Source organism: Dermacentor silvarum, chromosome 5 (assembly GCF_013339745.2).
Source record: "Dermacentor silvarum isolate Dsil-2018 chromosome 5, BIME_Dsil_1.4, whole genome shotgun sequence".
Taxonomy (NCBI): domain Eukaryota; kingdom Metazoa; phylum Arthropoda; class Arachnida; order Ixodida; family Ixodidae; genus Dermacentor; species Dermacentor silvarum.
The window spans coordinates 8,737,263-8,760,343 of NC_051158.1; the positions used below are offsets into that span (position 1 = coordinate 8,737,263).

The window sequence follows — 23,081 nt, forward strand, 5'->3', positions numbered from 1 at the left end:
CCTGTGCCAGCCCAAGTGGCCTAGTGAACAGAGCTCATGATGAGGTTCTCTTTATGAAGGGTGGTATGATAGGTATTATTACTAGATATCGTGGCATTACGATAACAGAGTCGGCGCGCGATGTGCTAAGTCGCGGGTCGATCCGAGGTGCCGATGTGCGAAATGCCTGGTCGCGGGTCCGCGGAATAGACGCTCGACGAGCTTAGTCGCGCAGTCCGAGGTGCCGATGCGCGAAATTCCTGGTCGCGGGTCCAAACGCTCGGTAAGCTCAATCGGTCAGTCCGAGGTGCCGACGCGCGAAATGCCTAGCCGCGGGTCCGAGGAATAGACGCTCGAGGTGTCGACACTCCATGAGCGATGTGCCGACACGCGAAATGCCTAGCCGCGGGCTCGAGGAGTCGACGCTCGAGGTGCCGACGCGCGAAGTGCCTAGTCGCGGGTCCGAGTCGACACTCGATGAGCGATGTGCCGACGCGCGAAATGCCTAGCCGCGGGCTCGAGGAGTCGATCCTCGATTAGCTTAGTCGCACAGTCCGAGGTGCCGACGCGCGAAATGCCTAGCCGCGGCCTCGAGGAGTCGACGCTCGCGGTGCCGACGCGCGAAGTGCGTAGCCGCGGGTCCGAGAAGTCGACACTTGTTGAGCGATGTGCCGACGCGCGAAATGCGTAGCCGCGGGCTCGAGAAGTCGACGCTCGATTTCCTTAGTAGCGCAGTCGGAGGCGCCAACGCACGAAATGCTTAGGCAAGGATCCGAGAAGTCCGCGCGCGATGTGCTTCATCGCCGAGTCGGAGACGCCTACGCGCGAGAGGCTTAGCCGCGTGTCCGAGCATTCCGTGCCCGAAGCTCGGTCGCGAACTTCGCGTCACCGATGCTCGGAATGCTTAGCCGCGGGTCTGAGACGTCCACAAAAAGCGGGATCGGCCACACTACTGCTATTTCCACGTAGCGCCCGCTTTAACACTCGTCGAAATTAAGGAAACTGTCCGGAGCTCGCGAGGACACCGCAACAAGCGGAGCAGACGACGCCATCACGGAGCGAGCACCGAACCAATGGCGAACCGCGCTGGAGTCACGTGGCGGGCGCGGCCAATCGGTGGCTCCGGCACGACCTTCAATCATTTGCTTTTTGTGTGCTTGTTTCTGTATGGAGGAGATAGCTGAAGCGGCAGATTTGAAGACGGAGAAATGCGCTTTCCAACGAGACCAAGATGGCGGCGCTCGGCTGCGCCGTTCCGAAGATATCGTGGCTTGAAAAACGCCGTTTTTTCGCGATTTCCGCGGAATTTTTCGACACCTTGGCTGATACAACAATTTTTTTAGAGCACTTCTACTTGGTTTTCAGTGATGATATTTCGGAATCAGATAGAATAAGAGTTACAGAAACTGAAAATGTGATTTTCAAAAAATCGATTTTTTTGCCATTTTTCGCGATGCGAAAGCCGCGTCCCCCCTTAACCCTCTCAATGTACTTGGTGTCCATGTCAGCATGCGTGCCCGCATTTCCATACTACGAATCTCTACCAACTTGCTCAACTTTCAGTTGTTCTATGAAACTAATGACATGGAGTGCAAAATTCCTGGACCATCGTCGTGAGAAGTCTTAGTGCAAACTGCCAGCGGAGCTGCTACTGCGGCACCAAATGAGGACCTGGTTAGATTGCATCACACTGATCAAGCCGACTAGCGAGGATACCCATAACAAGAGTTGTCAGCAAATCTGGACATAAAACTCCCAGTGACAGTGACAAGAACATTTATTGGTCCTGAGAAACTGGCCAGGGGGAGCCGAAGGCTCCCTCAGGTCAAGTCAGTTGCTCCGCCCACGATGGCACCGGGAGGCGAAATCCCGTTGCGATGTCGTGGGCCCTCTGGACTGCCTGGAGTTGGATGTGGTGGTGGTCGCTTCTTAGGAATTCCTCCCACTGGTCCTTTGTGGCAAGTATAAAGTTTTCTATGGCTGGGCACAGCCAGAGCATGTGATCGAAAGAGCATGAGTCGGCTCCACATTTGGGGCACGACTGCGGAAAGTGCCAGTAAAACTCCCAGTAACAAGTTTTTTTTACCAGGAACAGTGCAGGATCGGCTGAGGCCTAAACTGGCCAAGGAATTGCATGAAACCACGACTAAGTATTATGGTGAGATAACCCACCTACAGAATCAACTGACACTGACAGTGGAATGCCAAGTCATTGCTTCAGATCACTGCCCCAAACCAAGTACCAAAGAATCCATTTTTCTAGCAGTGTGCAAACATTAGATTCGATTCGAGGTACATTTGTACTATTCGGAATAGTCGAGCCCCGAAAAATTGATGTCAGTTCTTCCAAGTCAGCTTCATCGCAGTACCGCGGTGTTATGCTGCGAAGCATACAGACTTTATTGCGGTGAAGCTTATTTATCCGTGCAGTGAAGCATGTCAAAACTAAAGAGGAGGCATTGCCACAGGGCACGTTTTGGCGCTTATGGTTACCACAACACTGCCATCTCAATGTAGCCAGACTGTGCTGCCTCTTCATACATCTGGACAACAGTTGCCAGGTGGAAACTTGCATGTCTGCTACTAATCTGGCTACGTGCCTAAAAATACGGCTTCGAAACGACACATTTGACCAAGTAACAAGCTTGGCAATGTTTTTATACCCTCATTCTCAAGTAGTCGAGTACCACCAGGATGCTTCAATCGCAAACTGGATCAAAAACCTGGCTTTGGAAGAAGCAAGGAAAATTTAAACACCAAGGAACCCAGATATGTCCTCAACAACGAAATCTTCAGGAGAGGCTCCTTCATGTCAACACTGTAGAAAGACTTAAATACGTTCATCAACCAGCAGCAATTTTCCCTGCCACCAGTAGAGGTTTAAAGATATGTGCATGATGAAATTTTGGGCCAAGAAGAATATCCATGTAAATGGTGGTGTAGCATGGTGCCCACTGTTGGCTTGGCTTGTGGAGAGATTCCTGCCGATACCAGACACTAGTGTGTCCAATGAGTAGCTCTTTTCACTATCTGACGGAATGGAGACATGCAGGATGCTGTTGCTGCTCCTGAACATGTTCAGCAGCTATCCTTCCTTCATGGCAACATTGGTTATGATAATGTGGTTATGATAATTTCAAGCAAAAGTGTTGTACTAGAGAATTTTGCTGACCACAAAGCATAACTTTCCTGTAGGTTACTTGCTGTGCAACAAATTTTTGCAATACCAATAGTATTCGTATGCGAAAAGTGTCACAGTTTCGCCTAAAAGGGAAAGCATCGACTGCGATAGAAAATTAGTAGAGAGCTATACGAAATAAGGATACTAGTTTTATCAGCCGTATAAACTTGTAACTAAATTAACAAGCACGGTGTCACGTGCGCACAGGTAAACATTAACACACCTCGCTCGATGACCGCGGAAACTCGCTGTCAAAATGCTGGAGTAAGAAGGCGCGGCAGCAGCAGCGAGCAAATTGACCTACATGCTCTCTCTCGCTTCCACGCGAACTAAACGTCGAAAGCACAACGCATACGAAGCTACCAGCACTGGTTGCACTTTGTCCACATGGCAGAACGCTTTAAAGATACGGCACCCGCGGGCCATGCCATAAGCAGCAGCCACCAGGGTAGAACGCTCTCATCGGGGTAGAATGCGAGTGCTCTCATCAAAGATGACAGTCCCAGCATCATTCGACCTCAATTGTGTGGTAGTACAGAAGACTTCCATTAATTCAACTCCGGTTAACTTGATTTTTCGGCTAATTCAATCTCGACCAAAGGTCCGAGTCGGTGCTCATGCATTTCTATGGGCCCAAACGTTCACTATTTCGATCCTAAAATTGGCCTTCATTGAATAATTAAACTTGACCAGTCAGCGTGCACATGCCTGACCCCTATGGTGGTGACCCCAATAGTGACGCCTTTAGTGTCAGAGTATGCCTCAGCAGAGCTTAGGGAGCAGTGAATGTATTGGACACATGTCAAAAAAAAAATTTTTTTTTGATCTCCCCTTGAAAACAGTTATTTTTTGGATGCCCTAGGAGGATTTTCAAGCAATAACAGTAGCTCACAATGTCCGATTACAGTATTTACCCGATCTTAAAACACTGTTATCTTTTTTTTCATGGAAAATGGGCTGGAAATTAGCTGCGTGGAGCGAACACGAAACAAAAATTCCCTTCATGAAGTTCAGTAAGCTTCACCACATAACCCGAATGTATAGCAGCGAAGCTGACTTAGGAAACCGACTACTATTGGCAACTTATGTTAGACACTTGCCCATTTTTCTTGCTAAAATTGGGTGCACGTTAGATTTCTACTCTGTTTAGGTGCTTTAATGTCATTACTGCGTTAGTTTTCTACTTCAGACACATAGAATGTGGGCGTGCGCTTGGTTCAGGGGCATGCTATAATAGGGCAAATGGTTCCAAATGAATCAGCTGTGTTCTGGCGTTTTTTTTTTTTTCTGCATCTTTTTAAATTCAACCCACCTGATAATTCGATAAATTTCGCTGGTCCCATCAGGGTCGAATTAACGGAAGTATACTGTAGTAACTACCACTTTAAAATGCTTCCACATCTGCACAGATGTGTTTCAGATCACGTGTTTCTCATTCAAAATACATGGCAACATTGGTCAGGAAGGATATTTCTCTTTGCCATGTAGAGAGGAGTGTCTCCCAATCCCCTCCGAAAGGGCAAGGTACCTTCGCTGCAGCATTCCAAGTGGGAAGGATCCCAGGAGTGGCACACTGCACACAACCGTCATTTTGGTTTGTGCTTCATCACTTGACAATCACATGGAGCCTCATTGGGATTCACACACAGTCCTACGCAGCATACAACTCAATCTGACATTTCTCGGCTCTCACATCCCTTGCTGTGAACAGTAATGAGTGCACCGAAATGCTACAGAATAACAACAGAAATTCTACAGTGCAACTGAATGAGTAGTGCATGATGTTCCTAACTGCGAACAATGCTTGATGGTCACCATAATTGGAAGGCTGTGGCATTACTACATCTCCCAGTGGGCAAATACAACTGTACTGACCAGTAGGCAGGGCACGCATTTGCAGCACGTAGTGGGTGATGGGGCTGTGGCCATCGAAGGCAGGTGACCAGGTCACGTTCACCGTCTTGGGCATAGTGTCCGTCACTGACGCCTTCACATGGCCTGGCGGGTGAGGCAGCTCTGCGAGACATCACACAGTAGTCACAACACTCACAATTTACTGGCACATGCAGCAAATGATTCACAGCAAAGTACAGCCTTTCTCTTTTTGTACGGCGGCAGCGCTACTGACACAAAGGATAGATAGAAGCATAAACAGGACTTGCACTGTCCTGTTTTTACTTCCTTCTGTTTTCTGCTGCCTTCCGTACAATGAATGTTCATTAATTCACCGTTTTATATTCTGATGCTTTCTCCCTCGCTTATGCCTTTGTTTTATAACAGATCAGCATTGGTAACTCTATGTTTCTTTTTTTTTTTTTTTTTGACCGAAATGCTACAGAATAACAACTGTACCAGCCCACAGCGCTATAAAATAAAACCTCGTTAATTCGGAAAAACAAATAATTCAGACTCGTCCTCTGGTCCCGGCAGGCTTATGCAACATTTAGTGGCCTCAAACGCTTGCTAATTAGAACTTATGTGGCCACACACCTGTTAATTCGGACAAACCTCGGAGCACAGCAAGCGCGTAGCACTGCAAAGGTGCAACGTTAAAGAGCAACAGCTGCAGTAGCGTTGAATCGAAACGAAGAAGTGGGGCCCGCATCAACATTCATTAGCAGAAAGCAACAAGAACGCCGGAACACCTCATGTTTTGTTTGTCTTTATTGCACTCATTCTTGTGTCTTCCGCTACGCATGACACTGCGTTGCGCGCGTGCCATGAGAACTGCATAGTCGCCCTCCACGATCGTGTCGATAGCAACCACGGCTCCGTCTGCAGTAGTTGCGCCTAATCGGTAGTTTCATTCTGACTGGGTGCGTGCGCTGGCCGCGTGCCATTCAAAACCGCGTAGTCACCATCCGTGATTGTACTGATCGCGACCGTGGTTTCGTCTGCAGCGGTTGCAGCAAGCAGTAGTTTCGTTATGGTTGGCAGTGCGCCTTCAGAATTGCGTGGTCGTCGTCCATCCATGACTGCATCGACATCTACCACTGTTTCATTCGCAGAAGTTGCAGTAAGCAATAGTTTCGTTTTGACTCAGTGCAATGTGTAGGCAATGCCGCACGCTGCCATCAAATTCACCGGCTACATCACGACAGACGGACAATCTGCTGCCAACCAGGTCTTTGGCGAAAAAAATTTTCCCTCGCCTTCCCGGCCCTGTGAAAGTGGATGTCTACTGAAGCTGTGGAAAAACCATTACAGCTGCTGATGGGTGTATGAAATCTTTTACTAATTTAGAGTAATGGTAATGATAATCACTTCGTGGTCGCTGTGGTTCCTCGGGAGCCCTAACGTTGCATGGCCTACCCATAGCAGTGCAGAAAATGGAAGCTGCAATCGCAACAGTTCAGCCAGCATGCGAATTATGGGAAGTACACGGATTTGCCTAAACCTTGTCCTTCTGGTTTCAAACGGCTTCGTGACTTTGTAAACTCATCATTTTCAACAAAGTACTGCGTAATAAATAAATAACCATTATTAAAAATGTTCGCCGGGAGGATTCGAACACAAGACCTCAAGTACAGAAGCCCGATATGAAACCATCACGCCACAGACGCACGCATCAAGAAGCAGCATGGAACACCCCTACGAATTTCTCGCAAGCATGTGGTTCGGGTGCTTGTTTTGTGCTCGTTTTTTTATTGAACGGAATGCTGTTCTGTATGTTGCATGCGTGATTCCAAAGAATGGATGCACTCTGTGTTTCACTTTCCTGAGTGCTTGAAGCCTGCTTCACCTCCGCTGCGGGTCGGCCCGGCATTGCACTACCTCCGGGATCGCCCCACATTTTTGGAAACGGATGCGGACACAAAAAATGACGACCAACTTTAGGCTAATAGCTTCGCTGTAAAATAATTGAGATGTGCGCGTGGTAGCGAAGAGCATGTCGCGGATGAAGACACGGGTTATTCGCCACAGTCACAATGCAAAAGAAGCCGCAAGGCCTTCGCCGTGTCGACTGCTAATTAGTCACGAGATGACGAGAACTGTAGCTTCCGAACTGCTTTATGCAAAGTAAAAACAAAATTTGCTGATACATTCGGTAAATAAAATTGTGTTGACGTATTATGCATTTGTTTATTGTTCTCTTGGTACTCTCAATAATTCGACATTCAGTTAATTCGGACATTTTTTTTTTTTCGGTCCCGTGAAATCTGAATGAGATTTTATTGTATTCAGCGAAAAGTGGCTAAGTGATGATGATGATAACCTGCTCAGAATTTTGTCTCTTTTTTAGTTTAATTGTCTGTAGATGTCTTTATTATTTTTCAACTACAGCCTTGAATTACATCCTGTAGTGGCAAGTCAACGGTCAGAATGTGGAATGGGAACACAATCCGATTTGCTAAAATGAAATTGATCCCAAGATTGTGCTTTGCTTAGAAAAACAGCTTTGATGCACCCAGATGGCTCATTAATAAACTAAAGTATCAAAAAAAGTAGGGGGATATACCCTCTTTGGGATAAAACAGGGGCAAGGCATTAACCTCAACTAAAGTCCCTTGAGGAATTTTATCATGAAAACTGACTGGCTATTAAATTAATGTCACTATAAAAAAAAAGGAAACTCCATAGTACTTTGGAAAGGCAAAATTGTCATTAGGGAGACTAAATACTCTTTAAATTTAGCAGCTTTCTCGCTAAGCTACCATCACTGACACAAATTAGTAAAGGTTTGGCAACCCCCCCCCCCCCGCAGAGTACTATCGACCAGAAAAGTTTACGGACCGCGGATCTCAGAAAACGCTAAATATCCGAGCAGCCTTTAAAAGTACCCAGTAAAACCGTACATCACAATGGTGTTCACATATACCAATAGAGGCTGGAAATGGGAATACCAGGCTGCATTTTCTGGCTGCGGAGATATTCAGCTTTTTGTCAGATCTCTTGGTCCGTGAACTTTTTTGGTCGATAGTACATGTCCACCTCTCGTACAAGCAGGAGCGGTTTAATGGAAGGGGTGAAGAATGACTTGATAGATCCTCCCTTGCAACTTACGTTTATTGGAAAGTTGTTCACGAAAGCAGTGATTCGTGCATCTGCAGTCAAACACATCACAAGGTGTAGTCCTGCCAAGTCTTTCTTCATCCCTGCCGTTAAAACTCTCAACCTTTAATGATTATGTGACAACTGGCCCAGCAGACTACTATTATGTACATGTCCACAAAGCACAATGCCTGATTGCACATGACCTACATCGCAGAACAGCAACCACCACAAACAAGCGGTCTGGGTGGACACTTTAATGAGGTCACAGATGACTTTGCCAATGACTCACCGATGACCTCGAGCTTTGCCGAGCGGGTATCATTTCCACCGGGTGATGTGACAACGCAGGTGTAGGTGCCAATGTCAGTGTTGCGCGCCTGGTCGATCTTCAAGGTGCCATCCGGTGCCAGATGAGTTCTACTTGAGGACGTCAATGGTTTCTCCTCAAAAAACCACGTCACCTGCAAAAACCGCTTGCTCAATCCCAGGTTGCGAGCAGTGTGCAAAACCGAGGTTAATTTTACCACAGGTGGCAATCACTAGTTAATCAGAAACCCGGCCATGCCTTGCCAAGACCTAAATGAGCATGCATGGCAACTTTGGGGAGAGTCAGAAAACTTTGTTGTAATGGGTGTGCAAATGTACTGAACATTTCGAGTACAAACTGAACATCTTCTTTTGAGTGACAATGACCCCGTCTGAAAAAGCGGTCCCTTTCATCCTTTTTCATTCTGCGCTTCTCCACATTCAGTCTGGTCCTCTGCTGTCACTTCTCTGAACACGCACTTTCACCTTCTCTCTCGTCTCATCCCAATAGCCTCTGGATTCAATGGCACATGATGTCGCTGGTGCAAACTGCAGCGGGGTGTAGTACCACCCCGGTTTCCTTCAACATAGTCAGCCTACTGCATCACATCTGAAGTATTGCCCCACGCACATGTTTTCAACTTATTGCATTAAATGGACAATAAAAAAGATAAGTTGAGCTGTATTAGTAAATTGCGCTTATACAGTAGCAAAAAAAGAACCATCTTACCATGGAGGAAGCTTAAGGGGGGACGTGGCTTTGAAAATCAACTTCCTGATTTCTTCATGGATTTTGATGAAAATTGGCACAAATGTTTAGAATGTCTCCCTGATACTTCCATAAAAGTTTCAGAGTGATACCTTGAGAACATTTTATTGAGCAGAATTTTTCTCTCTTGAACTTTCTGGAGGGCCTAGGGAGCTTAAAAAACATGATGGAAGGCTCGTTGAGTATTGACTGTATAGCTCAATGCGTGCTGAAGGTCGTGACAGTCTTACTTTTTTTTTTTTTGCAACACAAATTTTTTAGATAGTCATTTTTCAAGTTACCTTCGCACCAAGCACACTTTCGGGGTGAACGAATAGCCATGCCATAAATTTATGAAAAGTCAAGATAAAAATGCGAGACTGTCTCGACCTGCACTGTAGTCCAAGGAACGTGACAAAAAAAACAGAATCAAAATAGGCTAAACGGTAACGAAGAAATCAGCTCCAGAAACTGAGCAGAAAGGCGAAAAAACAGTTTTGAGAAAACGGCTCTCAAAGTTTCACCTTCTCTTCAGTTCTCTAAAACGCACCAAAGTTGTAATCTTTGATGTGTTTTGTGACGTGGGGCTTCTTGGACATGTGGCCTCTGGTCTGCTGAGCCTTTGTTCTGCCTTTTTCATATTTGTATGGCATTCTTTACTGCTGCTCTAAAAAGAGCATGGTGCCTGGGTTTCAAACCAAGTGAGGTGCAGAACTATGTGGGCATAAATATACAGTAGTTCTAGCGTTGTATCTGCAGACTGCCTCATTGATAGCAGCCTCTAGTGCAGTCAGTGAGGCATTGTTTTCTTTTGGTAGAATCGACCATGTTACTGAATGAAGGCTCTCAGCAGGCTTCTGAATCATCTTCCATTGACAATGGCTATGGAGGTTAGGAGAGCCACTGATAGATAGGCAGCAATGCAGCTGCTAGGTGCTTTCCAGCCTGTACTTTTGTATCATGCCTCACTTCTGCAGCCAGGTGTCTGTGCCAGCCCAAGTGGCCTAGTGAATAGAGCTCATGATGAGGTTCTCTTTATGAATTAAAAGGGTGGTATGATAGGTATTGTTACGAGATATCGTGGCATTACGATAATAGAGTCGGCGCGCGATATGCCAAGTCGCGGGTCCGAGGTGCCGATGTGCGAAATGCCTCGTCGCGGGTCCGCGGAATAGACGCTCGACGAGCTTAGTCGCGCAGTCCGAGGTGCCGATGCGCGAAATGCCTGGTCGCGGGTCCAAACGTTCGGTAAGCTCAATCGCACAGTCCGAGGTGCCGACGCGCGAAATGCCTAGCCGCGGGTCCGAGGAATAGACGCTCGAGGCGTCGACACTCGATGAGCGATGTACCGACACGCGAATTGCCTAGCCGCGGGCTCGAGGAGTCGACGCTCGAGGTGCCGACGCGCGAAGTGCCTAGCCGCGGGTCCGAGGAGTCGACACTCGATGAGCGATGTGCCGACGCGCGAAATGCCTAGCCGCAGGCTCGACGAGTCGATGCTCGATTAGCTTAGTCACACAGTCCGAGGTGCCGACGCGCGAAATGCTTAGGCAAGGATCCGATAAGTCCGCGCGCGATGTGCTTCATCGCCGAGTCGGAGACGCCTACGCGCGAAAGGCTTAGCCGCGTGTCCGAGCATTCCGTGCCCGAAGCTCGGTCGCGAAGTCCGCGTCACGGATGCTCGGAATGCTTAGCCGCGGGTCTGAGCCGTCCACAAAAAGCGGAATCGGCCACGCTACTGCGATGTCCGCGTAGCGCCCGCTTTAACACTCGTCGAGATTATGGAAACTGTCCGGAGCTCGCGAGGAGACCGCAACAAGCGGAGCAGACGACGCCATCACGGAGCGAGCACCGGACCAATGGCGAACCGCGCTGGAGTCACGTGGCGGGCGCGGCCAATCGGTGGCTCCGGCACGACCTTCAATCATTTGCTTTTTGTGTGCTTGTTTCTGTATGGAGGAGATAGCTGAAGCGGCAGATTTGAAGACGGAGAAATGCGCTTTCCAACGAGACCAAGATGGCGGCGCTCGGCTGCGCCGTTCCGGAGATATCGTGGCTTGAAAAACGCCGTTTTTTTCGCGATTTCCGCGCAATTTTTCGGCACCTTGGCTGATATAACAATTTTTTTAGAGCACTTCTACTTGGTTTTCAGTGATGATATTTCGGAACCAGATAGAATAAGAGTTACAGAAACTGAAAATGTGATTTTCAAAAAATCGATTTTTTTGCCATTTTTCGCGATGCGAAAGCCGCGTCCCCCCTTAATAAGCCAGAAAAGGCACAAAAACAAAAACAGCGGTGACGCTGTACTAAAGTTGCCACACCAGCTTGCTCGGATACCATGGATTTTGACAGCATCTACTTAGGTCCAGTTATTTTTTAATCAGTAAATATAAACAACATTTGACAAATTTCTTCAAGGCACAAAAGAAACACAGCACCTGTCCTCTGTTTGACCTTTCTTTTGTGCTGCGTCTTTTTTGTGCCTTGAAAAAATTTGTCAAGTATGTACGAACTAGGCCCACAGAAAGTTCTTATAAACAAAATTGCATTCTAAATGAATACAAGACAGAACTTGGCAAGTTTCAAGAACTCTTGCTTAATCACGACTTAAATGGTAGACTACAGTGGAATCTCGTTGATACGGTCTCCACGGGAACGAGAAAATAAAGCATATCATCCAAAAATCATATCAATTAACGTATTATCCAACCAAATTGTATTATCGGGGAAAAAAAAAACATATTCCAAAAAACGTATTATGCAGAATCGTATCAACGAGGTTCCACTGTATACTGAAATATAGCCGTAGCACTGACGTAATGGCTTTGGGCTTTCAGCACATAATTATAAAAGAGACGTTTCGCCTTTATTTTCTGTTTCAGTAATAAACTTCTTACCAATACATTAACGAAAATATATTTTTGAAGGAATACTTCATCAATTAACTGATTTAGTGTCCCTCATTAATGTCCCTTTAAGAGGTGACATAAATAATAATTTGTTGCACTCTTGTAACTTGCGTGCATGCTCAGTCATGAAGTATATTATATGATAAGCGAAAAAAAAGTGTCAGTAGTTATTTACTCCGAATTATTTTTAACCACCCGGTGATCCTTAATGCACACCTAAATCTAAGTACACGAGTTTATTTGCATTTGGCATGGCCGCCGTGCCGGTATCGAGCTCACGACCTAGAGCTCAGCAAAGCAACACCGTAGCCACTAAGTTATCACAGCGGGTATTGAAACTCTGTGTATTGAATGCATTCAATGCATTCAATGTATTTTATTCTATAGCAATCTCAAATTCCAGTCACTTCAAGAAATTTAGTTGGATCAGGAAACATGCACCAGATACTCATGTGGTCATAACATCAAATGAAACACTTCACATCCGTGTAGTTTACATAGGTCCCCATAAAATGCCAAGGATGACTTCGTGAGTTCCTAAGCTCACCTGGTAAGGAACGCTCAGGTCGTGCGAGATCCGACACTGCAGTTCAGCCGTCGACCCTAGGATGACCCGTGTGTCAACTGGGGGCTTCACGATCTGGGTGCGAACTGCACAGTGAGGTGACAAACTCTGTTTTCAGTTGATTGTGGTTGAAGGATAAACTGTAGCAGTTAGAAGAGTAAGTTCACATACAAGTTTCGAGGTGATGTTCCCCCAACAAAAAATTAGATATGCCAATTCATTACCACGCCAAATCACATGTGATGAATCAGTGAATGCCGACCCATAAATACAGCAAATGAAGCCCCACCTATGCATCTGGTGGTCATAAGACATATTGGGCTCAACAGCTTCCACCTTGCTTGCAAAAAGTGAGACATTTATATGTAGATTTGATACAAAAAGGAGACTCTCATCAAGCACTCTCCCACTAGCAGTTTTGCTGAAGGTGCACGAAATGTTGCTCACCCATGGTTCAACGGAGGTCACAATAAACACCATCAGTTGCAAAAACTTGGGCCTATTCGCTTTGGCCTACTGTAGTCATGACCGAACACGAACAACAAGTCAGACATCAGAGCTCTCACTTGTGGGGCTGCTGCGAATGCGCTAACATGTGACTGCTGCTCCGCTGACATTGTGTAGTACAGAGAAGGGACCAATAGCATACACAGGATAAGGCCAGAAGTGAGCAGGATAATTTTTAGGGCACACATGAGCAACCACCATTATACCCAATTGTACTGAAGCAACCAAACCTTCAAAATGATGCCCAAGTTCCACTTCTAGCAAACCTTGTTATCTGCCTTAGTATGGCACCCTAGCATGTAACAAGTGATGCTGGCTTAGTAATGAACATAATATTTTCTTAAATGCGTAAGCATTTCTATGCCTACCCAATGGGGAAACCTGTCCGTCCCTCATGTAAGACAAATGCAATGGCTCATACCCCACTAAACAATGGCTCATATCCCCATAAGCCCCCAGTAAGCAAGCAAAAAAGGCAATGGCTCATACCCACTTAGGGCAGAGAATACAAGCGCTCAGCAAAGTGAATCGAACAGTGCATACATTCATTGAAATCCCCCATATAACACACTGAACAGCATATGTTTCAATAAAGAACAAGCTCAAAACGAGCATCCGTACCATCAATAAAGCATTTCATACCCCGCTCAGCAATTGTAATGGCGGTTTAGCAACAGCTTCCCTGGACATCCAGGTTGATAAGGACCGATAAGAGTTGATAAGGGTCGGATCATGTTCGAAAAGGTTGATAATGACCGATGAGGGTTGATAAGGGTTTATACTGGTCGGCTCAAGTTTCATAACATTGGTAATGACACCAAGCTGCCTGGAGATGAGCAAGTGGCACAATGCTTACGCATACTTAGAGGACTCCCAAAGGAGTTTCTGTGTGATCTTTTTTTTTTGACACACAATGCAAATCAAAAAATTTGCTGATAATTTATTCGGCAGTCCTTCACCAAGTTTGGCCATGACAAACAGACAAATGCAGTCCATAGTTCATGGAGTTCAAGCTGTTCAGGGTCCATTTGAGAATCACTAGCATAACCATTTACTGTTAAAAAGAGTAAACGGAATATTGCCACCCACTGCACGCAATAATACTCATTATGCCCACATGGAGCAACGGCAGCGAAACAGTATGGCTTTTCCGACATCCACAGTTGGGAGCAGTAGTTGTTGCTCAATTAGTCCGATTTTTTTTTTTTCTCTACAGTCACTGCATCCAACACCCGATTCCAGCTCGCTTATTAAGAGTGTTGCCCCAGGGAAAACATACCGAGCACTGTAAGGTAGGCCTCTGCACTGGCTGAACCAGCAGAGTTGGCCCGGGTGCAAGTGTACTTCCCGCTGTCGGCCAGCACCACCGAGGCGATCACCAGCGTGCCACTCTCGAGGATCTGCATGCGGCCCTCGCTGTGCACCGGCACCACATCTGGATGGACAAATAGGAAGCATGTTCAATGCAGTGACCCCACGTCATAAGAGGGCCAGCCAACATAGTCACCAGTGAACGTCCTTTTCATAAGTTTGGCAAAACGGTTCTGCAAAAGCCCACAAGGTGGAGGAAGGCTCATGAGAAGGAGAAATTGTCATTCACCCGATAGTAGCCCGAAGCTACAGAGAAAACTTACACGTTTTTGTTTGTTTTTTTTTCAGAAAGAAAGCCACCTTGTTGAAGAAAAGTTCATCCTGGTCCGGGATTTGAACTCGGGACCAACTCCTTTCAGGATGGCTGCTTTATCATCTAGGCTAACCAGGAGGCTAGCAGATCACAGCACGAGAACGCGATAATAAACAACTTGAAGCACTGTACACAAGTTTCTTTTATAGCTTTGTGCTACAGTTGGGTAGATGACTACTTCTCCCTTTCATTTCTTAATTTTTAGTCATTATTTAGCAACAATTCACTTGAACATTTAGCCAAAAGGTCGCAATGTTCTCCCCAACAAAAGTAAAGGATAAATTGCTCTTCCTGGTGGTGAAGTAACAGCAATGAGGAGCGCGTGAAAAACCTTCCTACTATTTGTGGGGGAAAAAAAAAACAGTGACTGTCAACAGAATTATTACTCTGAGAGAGCGGCCATGATCATTTGAAACACGCTCACATATCTGCCAAACTGTGAATTTTAAAATTCATAAAAAACCTGCAGACACAGCACCGAGGGAGGAAAAAGAGGGAATAGCATGCATTTTTTTATTAAAGCTCGTCTTTCCTTGTCCCTGATGCTATTTCACCACGCTCTGTCAGCATATTAAGTGAGAGTGGGCCACACACTCTGAAGAGCATAGGGCTTTACCACAGTCACCCTGTTCATTGCAAGCGATATTTACTGCAAAAGAATGTGCACTACTTTCTGTAGCACCCTGTGAGGAGGAATGTCCATTAGCGGACCTCTATGTAGTTAGGGGGGACCACCGAGAGATGGCGCAAGTGTTGTGCGAGAGCCAGTAATGTGGACTACCCGCTGCAGTGGCTTAGCGGCAATGGCGTTGCGCTACTAAGCCCAAGGGCGCGGGATTAAATTCCGGCCACGGCAGCTGCCTTTCGATGGGGGAAAAATGCAAAAACGCCCATGTCCCATGCATTGGGGGCACGTTAAAGATCCCCTGGTGGTCAAAATTAATCAGCAGTCCCCCAACTACGGCATGCCTCATAATCAAATCATGGTTTTGGAACGTAATACACCAGAATCCAATCCAGGCATGTAGACTGTAGTTGCTGCATGAAGCATGAGGTGGTGGGACTCGGACTGGCATTTGGGAGGTGTGTTGTACAGTGGGGACAGAGTGTGTGTCTCAAAACGATGCACAAGCATCGAGCTCATTAATAAAGTGAGCAGTAAAGACGATTGTAGGTTCACCCATCAATCCTAAGAAACTTTATCTGCAAATAAGTCTGCTCTGACATAAAGAAACGCTGCAAGGTTTGCCTTTCATTGAGTCAGTGAAAGTTATCTGAGTAACTAATTGTAAACTTTGTTCCCACTTAAGGGCATATTTGTGAAGTTTTCTACACTTTCTGCTGCCCAATGCAAACTAAGCCACATTCTTCAAAATACTGGTACAGCAAAATACAAAAAGTTCAAAAAAAATTATGCGGCTTTACGTGCCAAATTTGGAATCTGATTATGAGGCATGCAGTAGTAATAATTTGGACCACCTGGGGTTCTTTGCCCTAAATTTAAGTACACGGATGTTTTCACATTTCTCCCCATCGAAATGAAGCCGCCGTGGCCGGCATTTGATCTCGCGGCCTCATGCTTAGCAGACCAACACCATAGCCACTAAGCAACCACGGCGGGTATACGAAAAGTTTAAACAGATATGAAGCCAACCATTCTGAAATATGGGCAACAAAATTTTTAGTCAGAAAAAGCCCATGCGCAAATCTGGACTCGCTAGACAAACTAGATGCAAAAAGAAGACGTACCACTGTATGCCCAGCTCGTGTTGGGCAGTGGAGCCCCCACAACCGAGCATGACAGTTGCGCGTCCATTCCATCCAGGACGGTCACATTCTCAGGGGCTCGCAGGAAGGCCGGTGGAGAAACTGCACGTGATCAAAGAGTGCATTGCAATGCTAGCGTACAATCCTCTAAATGACAGAGCTACCACAGCACTCAAGTGAAAAAAAAAAAGGAAAAGCATGTTGAGGGCAAAGGAGAATGCAGCCTTCCACAGCTCCATCCTCTGCCTTGTCCTTCATCCAGAAATTGCACCAGGAGGCATTATCCATTAAGATATTTATTTATTAGAGTATCTACAGCAGCCTTAGGGAATTATTGTAAGTGGGAAGAAAATGACAACATGACATCTTTCTAACGGCATATAAAGCAATGCAGACAAGCACTTCACTTAATTTTCCGCTCAGTGATAATTGAAAAAAACATAAGGAAGCCACAAAAAGCAAGAAAATGTCAATTGGACACACCCAGTGAATACATCCAAAAGATCATCTACTATAAAAGGAAGTCCTGCAGTTCGGTGAGAGAAGAGGAGAAAGGCACGAGAACATTGTGCGGCAGGGTCTTGCATGATGCATAGAAAGAAGTGCATGCTTTAAGAATGCTGACTCAGGAAGTACATTCATGCGCTTTTAAGGGATGATCTGTGCAACGGTACATATAACTTGGTTCTATATTATGTACTTTTCTTTCCATATTTCAGTTTCCGAGCGATACACCTTGTGAAGTGAAGAAAGACATAAATAATTTCATCTGATAGCAAGGGGAGGGGGGGCAATATAATCTTCATAAATCTTTTTTGAAAAATCATAATCATCATAGGTGTATCGTGCTCATTTCAGCTGTATCAGCTCAAGCTTGTCAGTATAGCAGACTTCTGTTAATTCAATTTGTCGGTTGATTCGTTCCCAACCGAACATTTCTATGGGCCCAAACTTCCGTTATTTCAATCTCAACGTTGGCCTTCGCCGAATAATTTGCACTTGACTGGTCAGATTCACCGCAATACAGCCATGTTATGTGGTGAAGCATATGCAATTTATTGCGGTGAAGCATACTAAGAACAGAAAGAGGCCACTGTCATGGGACACAGTACTCATTTTGTTAATTATACAGGCGCGCACACAGCGTCACCAGTCCCAGTACAAGCACCTAAATGCCTAATTAGCATACTGGCAGCTATTCAGAGCTGTTTCTGACATTGCTGTGGTGATTTGAGCCCTCGTTCCACCCGCCATGCGTGTCTCGTATATGAGACCATTAACGGGGCCTAGTACACGTTTCTTAATTATGCGCGCTCAAGCACTGTGCACCGAAAAGCAAAGAAAAATCATCTGCATTTTGGGAAAGCTAGCGAAAAGGAAGGTGGTAAGATGAAAAAACTTTGAAAACTTCACCAACAAAATAGCGAGGGTCTATCTAAAACTCTGAAAGCCTGCCGGTAAACATATTAGGTGTCTCAGTGCTCGTACTGCGACCGGAGACGGTGCATGTGTGCATGTAAATTAAGGAATATGTGCCAAGTTCCATAGGAACCTGTCCTCGCTAGGTATGCTTCACCGCGTAACATCACTGTATTGCAGCAAAGCAAACTTTAAAGGTAAATACTGTTAAGTGAATTAACAGCGCGTTTTGGCATTTTTTCTGTCTTTTGTTTGATTCAACCAGTTTCGTTGGTCCTGTCAGGCTCAAATTAACAGAAGTCGACTGTACTAGACTTGGTGAAAGGGTCCTAAGTACCATATGCATACTCTAATGTGCATACTCTCCATTGCAGTTTGATTACACCCCCCTCAACCCCCAAAAAAAGCGCCAAACATTGTCAGTTTCATGTAAGGCTCACATAGCGGAGTGCCTGCTGGTCTGCATGCACAAGTGGAACACCTTGTAATTATTGCAATGTAGCACACAGCAACTCCCAACTTCGTGCCCGCAACCTTGCCCATGTAATATGCAAAAAAAAAAAAGAAAGAAACAAGCCATTTTAGACATAGCAGGCAACACTACGAAGGCTAGAGAGAGAGAAGAGAGAAACATGCTTTAATGAGATGCTGGAGATGTTGGCTAGAGAGAGTTTCCTCACTATTTGTATTTGAAATAAATTGAAACAAAGGTGTGCATACACATCATGTAATTAAATGTAACATAAAGTCTCATACTTTTTTGTCACAAAATGACATATTTATTATGTGGAAGGTGTCGCAGATCTGAACCTATTTACCATCAAACAAGCGGAGTGGCATGTTTCTTAGACCAGAAGCCACAGTGCTAAGGTCAAAATGTAGTATGTCACGTACTGGAAGCACAAAGGCGCACAAATACTAGGTCATTTGACATAACTTCATGTCCCCAAGTTGCAGTTGTAATAAATGAAGCAGTTATTCTACAGAAAGCATTGTAAACCAAAACAAACTGCGGAGTGACACTTCAAGGACTACACTACTTGAGTAGCTACCTCGGCGCTGCCTGCATAAGTATAAAATGGACTATAGAGAGTCCCAACAGGTAAAAAAAAGGAGGCTCTCACTTTTGACGTGCAGCCAGGTGGCGGCCCGCGCCTCGCCCAGCTGGTTCTCGGCCACGCACTGGTAGACGCCTGCGTCCTCCATGGCCAGTGCCCTGATCTCCAGGGTGCCTCCTTCGTGCAGGTGGAAGCGGCCACTGGTCAGGTCCAGCGGCTGGGCGTCCAGCAGCCAGTGCACCTCGGGCAGCGGGTGGCCCTCGGCCGCGCAGGGCAGCTGCACCTGCTGGCCCAGCTCCACTGCAGTCTCCTCGTCCACCTTGCGGCTCAACGAGGGCGGCACTACAGTCGCAGCAACGAAACCATGTGAACGACCGTCCCCTTATGTCCACAGAGTGAGTTAGGTCAGACAGATGCACACTTGTAGCACACACATAACATTTATTACTTGGCCTTATGGAGATAATAGCATATGCAATTCACCATACAAATAACAAATGAGGCATGCACTAAGAGTCACCAGGTGATTTGGTTAACCCCTTACGTGCCTTGGACGAGATGGGTGTCCATGGGTTACTGGTAAAAACGGTCAAGGAGGAGCTCATCTCATCAGTGGTACTTCGCATTTTCTAGCAATTCCATGGATGAGCCGTTGCTTAGTTGTGCTTTTGGTAGATGGCAGCACACCATTTATGGACCGGCACAAGCAGAAGCAAATTAATTCGTTCTGAGGAGGTAAAACCTGTTTACAACCAGATTTTTTTTTAATAATTTGTCCACTTTTGGGCAGAATTCGGGATACGGCGTGGCACGAAAGGGGTTAAGAATTTAAGTTCAACCTGCTATGTCTTAAAATGCACACCGCTGTTTAGCTAAACAAGAGAGTAAATTTATACTTGAGAACAGTTGGGAGTCGTCGGGACATTTCAGCTGGGGCCTTCGAAGCATGGACAAAGGAATGACTTGTCACAGTGTGTGCAGTATGGCCAGGGAGTGTTGTGCCAAAGAGGGAAGTCCTTACTGCGTTCTCCCCATACCACTGCGAATGCCGTTCTCTATCCAAACTTTCCCATCGTTTCTCAGCCGCCACATCGACGACATGCCATCCCCCCGTCAGCTCGCCAAGCACAGTGCGCAGTATATCTTCGTGTGCCAGTGAGGGCACGTTACTTTGTCAGCCCCAAACCACTCGGGCTGTTCGACGGTCATGTCTGCTCTTTTTGACAAACACTTTTGGGCTCAAGACACCGCCCCTTTCTGCTACACATGCACCCGATTCACATACCACACTTGTCTCTCGAGACACTGTGCAGCCCCGGCTTCATAGTTCTTTGGCGGTGGCATACACCACTCAAATGCGACACCACCAGTGTGCTAATTTAATTAAGCCAGTTGGTACATACTTGAGTGAAGAAACAGCACAGTTGAATGGGACAAGAGAAGATGACATACACACGCACTGACAAGCAACAGTAATGTTTAATTGTAGTGAAAGGTCACTACATTCAATATCCGATCTTTTGGACTCCTCAGGAGCAGAAGAACATTAAAAAATTGGGTAATTCGAAAAATTCAATGCATGCCTTTTGCTGCCCCAGGGGGCTCAAATCGCCACAGGCACGTCCGGAAGGCCTGCGGCGATTTATCAAGGCCTGCCAGTACACTTATTAAGTGTACTGATGCTCACACTGTGACAGTAGATGGCGTATACACAGGTTTACAGTTAATGAATGCATACTGTGTCCCATGACAGTGGCCCGCCCCATTCCACTCTCTTGGTATGCTTCCATGCAATACATTGTGTATGCTTGAGCACATAACACCACTGTATTGCAGTGCAGCTGACTTTGGGAACTAGCATGATGCAATGAATGTCCCTCGCTGTGCTTTTCGCGCTTTGAAGAAATTGGAGAGGATGACAAAGGCAGAGCCGGCACCACTGCTGACAGTGCCCCCCCCCCCTCTGTGTTTTCAGCAAGCGACCCCAACATCAACAGAAAAGATCATTAGTGCCACCAAGGCACCCGATTTGAATGCCATGCTAAACGCCACGCACAGTGCTCTGCACAAGTCAGAACCTGCCAGACCTGCCATTGGTCCCAAGAAGTTTGACCAACGAGCACCAACAAGCTTAGAGTTGACCCCCACACAATGATGTCCCACTGCCCTGAGAGAATGAAGCAAGTCCTCCCCATGCACAAGTTATCCACACCATCAGATGGCACAAGTACTGGAATACTTGAGCCATCTGTTGCCATAGCTGCAAAAATTTTAAACCAACTTCGACCTTTTTGAGTGTGTGTGTTAAGCAGAAAAACTGAATGTTGGGATTCGCGGACGTCATGTGCAAAGACAAACACCACAAGAGGGTCAGGAGGTGGCCCCACACCTAGTACAAGCCATCATAGCAAAATGGAGTTTTTACAACATTGAATATGCCTGTGAGTACTCCCTAAAATGAAAACATGCCATAATACAAAAGGACACACACCTGACACAGTGACATTGGCATGGGCGACAATTGGGGTCGCTGACTCTGCGACAGAGCCATCAGAGTGTCGAAGCAGGCTAGCCTGGCAGGTGTAGCGGCCCGCATGTTGGGGTCCCAAGTGCAAAAGGGTCAGGGTGCGGTTCCAGTGGGTCAGCACATGAGGCAGCTCACCCAAAGGACGCTCATCCTTGAGCCACACTATTTGCACCTGTTCCAGGGGGCTGTGCAAAAAAGAAAAGAAACATCATCACCACAACAGCAGGCATGAATAGCATACTCGCCAACCTAGGAACATTAAATTTTGTAAAACCCAGCAAACATGACACCAAGTAAAGGAGAAGTGGGGGAGTGTAATAGCAAGAATTTTTTTTTAACTTTGCCCTGAGCACCTGCCTTTCGAGGGACACATGTGAACTTTATAACAATTACCTTCAGTATGCAGCATACAAGCAACAGTACACTTCGAAAAGCAGACTGACAAGATTGGCGGACTTTTCGGCAATCCTCGTCGAGTCCAAATTACTGGTCGGCAACTGCATACAGTGGAACCTCGTTGATACGATTCTGCATAATAAGTTTTTCGGGATGATACAGTTTTTTTTTTCCTTTTCCCGATAATACCAAGTGGTTGGATAATACATCGGATAATACGATTTTCCAGATGATAACCTTTATTTTCCGGTTCCCGTGAAGATCGCATCAACGGGGTTCCACCGCATATTAATTAAAGTGAGGGTATATTAATTACAGTCAACATTAACATTGAAAGTAATTAATATGCCTCCTCTCTTTAAGCTGTGAAGTCAGTGCTTTTTTTAAACATGTGCCCCAAGGTTCTTACCTGCCAGCAGCAACGCACTCAAGATAGCTGTCATAACCATTTTCCAGATTGTTGAACTCTCGGTCCATTGGTGGCACAACAATAGAAAGTTCTGCCTTGTATTCTCCATCTGGAAGCAAGAAAACGAAAATGAACGCACATGCACACAGTTGCTTACTAATTTATCATAGCGGCTCGATTATTTGGACATCCCAGCGGCAGTGTCCATATAATTAATAAAAATGTCACACAGAGTGTTAACAGGGATACATCTGCTTTCTACACTGACTGCTTCATTGAAAGGTCATTATGTTCTTGCTGAAAGATTAGCAGAAATAATTCACAAAGCTTCTGGCCTGTTTACATGCACACAAAAAATATGGCGGCTACTGTGACAAAATCCCTCTTTGCATGACTACAGGATGAACTTTGGTGTTGTGTCACCATAATATGAAAGAAAGGGAGAGCGAGGATTTTGGAAAGCACACAGGTGAAGTCAGCTCCTTTCACTTACCGCTATCAGTCAACACTGAGCTCTACCGGTGGCCCAAAAATGGTGTCGCCAGTGTGAGGATTTGTCAGCTCCACCTGATACCGACCTCCAAGCTCTGGAGTTGCTTCCAGGATGACCAGACGGTTGTCCTGGCAA

The 23,081-nt window shown here is 46.0% G+C and overlaps 1 protein-coding gene across 7 annotated transcripts in view; it reads right to left on the reverse strand.

Annotated features, from left to right (window-relative positions):
• The window catches only part of LOC119452746 (protein sidekick), an 83,641-nt gene extending 61,059 nt beyond the window's left edge, over window positions 1–22,582 (reverse strand). For 2 of the 7 annotated variants that reach the window (XM_049667342.1, XM_049667337.1), the window contains exons 1-8: window positions 22,454–22,582; window positions 21,613–21,833; window positions 19,188–19,463; window positions 16,627–16,746; window positions 14,473–14,628; window positions 12,669–12,772; window positions 8,445–8,616; window positions 5,036–5,176 (exon numbers count right to left, since the gene is read on the reverse strand). In XM_049667342.1, coding sequence (XP_049523299.1) covers window positions 5,036–5,176; window positions 8,445–8,616; window positions 12,669–12,772; window positions 14,473–14,628; window positions 16,627–16,746; window positions 19,188–19,463; window positions 21,613–21,833; window positions 22,454–22,521 — 1,258 coding nt within the window. In that variant the 5' untranslated portion in view covers window positions 22,522–22,582. The remainder of the gene's footprint in view (window positions 1–5,035; window positions 5,177–8,444; window positions 8,617–12,668; window positions 12,773–14,472; window positions 14,629–16,626; window positions 16,747–19,187; window positions 19,464–21,612; window positions 21,834–22,453) is intronic. The other 5 variants (XM_049667343.1, XM_049667338.1, XM_049667341.1 and 2 more) reach the window with 4 other exon arrangements.
• Window positions 22,583–23,081: the final 499 nt, after the last annotated feature.